General features: G+C 46.3%; 1 protein-coding gene across 1 annotated transcript in view; it reads left to right on the top strand.

Moving 5' to 3' along the window:
* The window catches only part of igsf9bb (immunoglobulin superfamily, member 9Bb), a 24,890-nt gene that overhangs the window by 3,530 nt on the left and 18,860 nt on the right, over positions 1-2,500 (top strand). Inside the window, exon 3 of the mRNA XM_042708389.1 lies at positions 1,299-1,450. Coding sequence (XP_042564323.1) covers positions 1,299-1,450 — 152 coding nt within the window. The remainder of the gene's footprint in view (positions 1-1,298; positions 1,451-2,500) is intronic.

The following is a 2,500-nucleotide window of genomic DNA, read 5'->3' on the forward strand; positions in this document are numbered from 1 at the left end:
GTGTGGTGTGTGTGTGTGTGTGTGTGTGTGTGTGTGTGTGTGTGTGTGTGTGTGTGTGTGCATGTGCATGCATCTGTTCAGGAGTTGCATTCAGACTCCATGAATTACATCACATTACACAGTGTCTCCAAAACACAGCCAACAACTGCAGCAGCTACACACAAGCGCACACACACACACACACACACACACACACACCAATCACACACACACACACACACATACACCAATCACATGCACACACACCAATCACACACACACACACCAATCACACACAAACACACACACACACCCACACACACCAATCACACAAACGCACACACTCTAAGCACAGTTGCCACAGTAACAGCTGCCGTCTGTTTCACACTTCATTCACACACATGCGCACACATGCACACACATGCACGTATGCACGCACACACACACATAAAGATGATGTCATCCTAGAAGGGTTACCTCACATAGACCTGGAGCTACTGGTCGTCAGTAAAGGAGGCATCGAGAGGAGTGTGTGTGTGTGTGTGTGTGTGTGTGTGTGTGTGTGTGAGTGTGTGTGTGTGTGAGTGTGTGTGTGTGTGAGTGTGTGTGTGTGTGTGTGTGTGTGTGTGTGTGTGTGTGTGTGTTAGTGTGTGTGTGTGTGTGTGTGTGTGTGTGTGTGTGTGTGTGCGCGAGTGCACGACACACCAAACACAAACACACAGGAGCTAGGGAGAGAGAGAGCGGAAGAGACACAAATAAAAAAAGTGTGTGAGGAATCAGTATGCTCCTGACATCTCACCTCTGGAGTGCAGACACCTGCAGTTAAGGAAGGGCATGTCCTTGTGTGTGTGTGTGTGTGTGTGTGTGTGTGTGTGTGTGTGTGTGTGTGTCTGTGTCTGTGTCTGTGAGTGAGTGAGTGTGTGAGTGAGTGAGTGTGTGAGTAAGTGAGTGTGTGTGTGTGTGTGTATGAGTGTGTGTGTGAGTGAGTGAGTGAGTGTGTGTGTGTGTGTGTGTGTGACTGAGTGAGTGAGTGTATGAGTGAGTGTGTGTGTGTGTGTGTGTGAGTGTGTGTGTGTGAGTGTGTGTGTGTGTGTGTGTGTGTGTGTGTGAGTGTGTGTGACTGAGTGAGTGAGTGAGTAAGTGAGTGAGTGAGTGAGTAAGTGAGTGAGTGAGTGAGTGAGTGAGTGAGTGAGTGAGTGAGTGTGTGAGTGTGTGTCTGTGAGTGAGTGTGTGTCTGTGAGTGTGTGTGTGAGTGTGAGTGTGTATGTGAGTGTGTGTGTCTATCTAATTCTCTCCTTCTGCCCCTCCCTCCCCCTCAGCCCCTCCCTCTTTCCGACAGACCCCGGCCCAGCATGTGGAAACTCAGGAGGGCATCACTGTCACTCTGACCTGCGTTGCCAATGGCAACCCCACACCTACCGTTGATTGGCTAAGAGAAGGGAAAGTTCTCCACGGCAATGGAAAGTATAAGGTGTGTGTATACCTCTTCAGGTGACAAGGATTGAGCTTCACACACACACACACACACACACACACACACACACACACACACGTACACACACACACACACACAGACACACACACACACACACACACACACACACAGACACACACACACACACACACACACACACACACACACACACACACACACACACAGACACACACACACACACAACACACACACACACACACACACACACACACACACACACACACGTCGGCTCACAGACATGACAAATAACAGACGTTCACAGAGTTTAAAAGCCAAAACATTTATTAGCACCACTAGTAAGTGGAGTGTTCTATCGTGAAAAGTACGCAAAGATCAACAGGGTGCGAGCAGAGCGTAGGGAGCAACGTTTCTCTCCCTGAATCTCCGTCAGAATCTCTGTCAGAATCTGCCAATGAATCAGTGGGACGTGCTCACCGGTCCCAGGTGTGCTGACGTGTCTGCTACTCGCGCTGCTGCAAGTAAGAAAATGATAAATGCTGCTGAAAGTAAGAAGAATACAAAGCCTCTTTCACTAGCAATGTCTTCGGACGATTATTATTACTGTGATTTACGAAATAACGGGCGTTATTCCTAGGGTTTTATGTTTTTAAAATAAATGATTCAAATTTGACACTGAATTTGTGTTTCTCAATGTTTATTATTAGAAAACATCAACACATCCACACACATTGTCCATGTCACAAGAGTCTTCATATCATATCCATCTGCCATGGAACAGCACCAGATATAACAGTGCTCAGCTATGTTCAAGTTCAGTACATCTACTTCATGCTGGGCTCAAGCAAGCATATATACCCTCCAATCCGCTTTTTGCTAGATTATGCAATGACCTTGCATGACATGATAGCATGGAATATGTAGATTTATAGTGCAAAGAATAACGTTTGCAATGATGTAAGTTGCGTTTGTTGATCACGTATGGTTAATAACATATTAATTGTAGAAGGGACATGATAAAATCAAGATCTTCCCTTGGTAAAAAAACTTTGGCCGATATCTTTGTAT

Source organism: Clupea harengus, chromosome 8 (assembly GCF_900700415.2).
Source record: "Clupea harengus chromosome 8, Ch_v2.0.2, whole genome shotgun sequence".
Lineage (NCBI taxonomy): Eukaryota > Metazoa > Chordata > Actinopteri > Clupeiformes > Clupeidae > Clupea > Clupea harengus.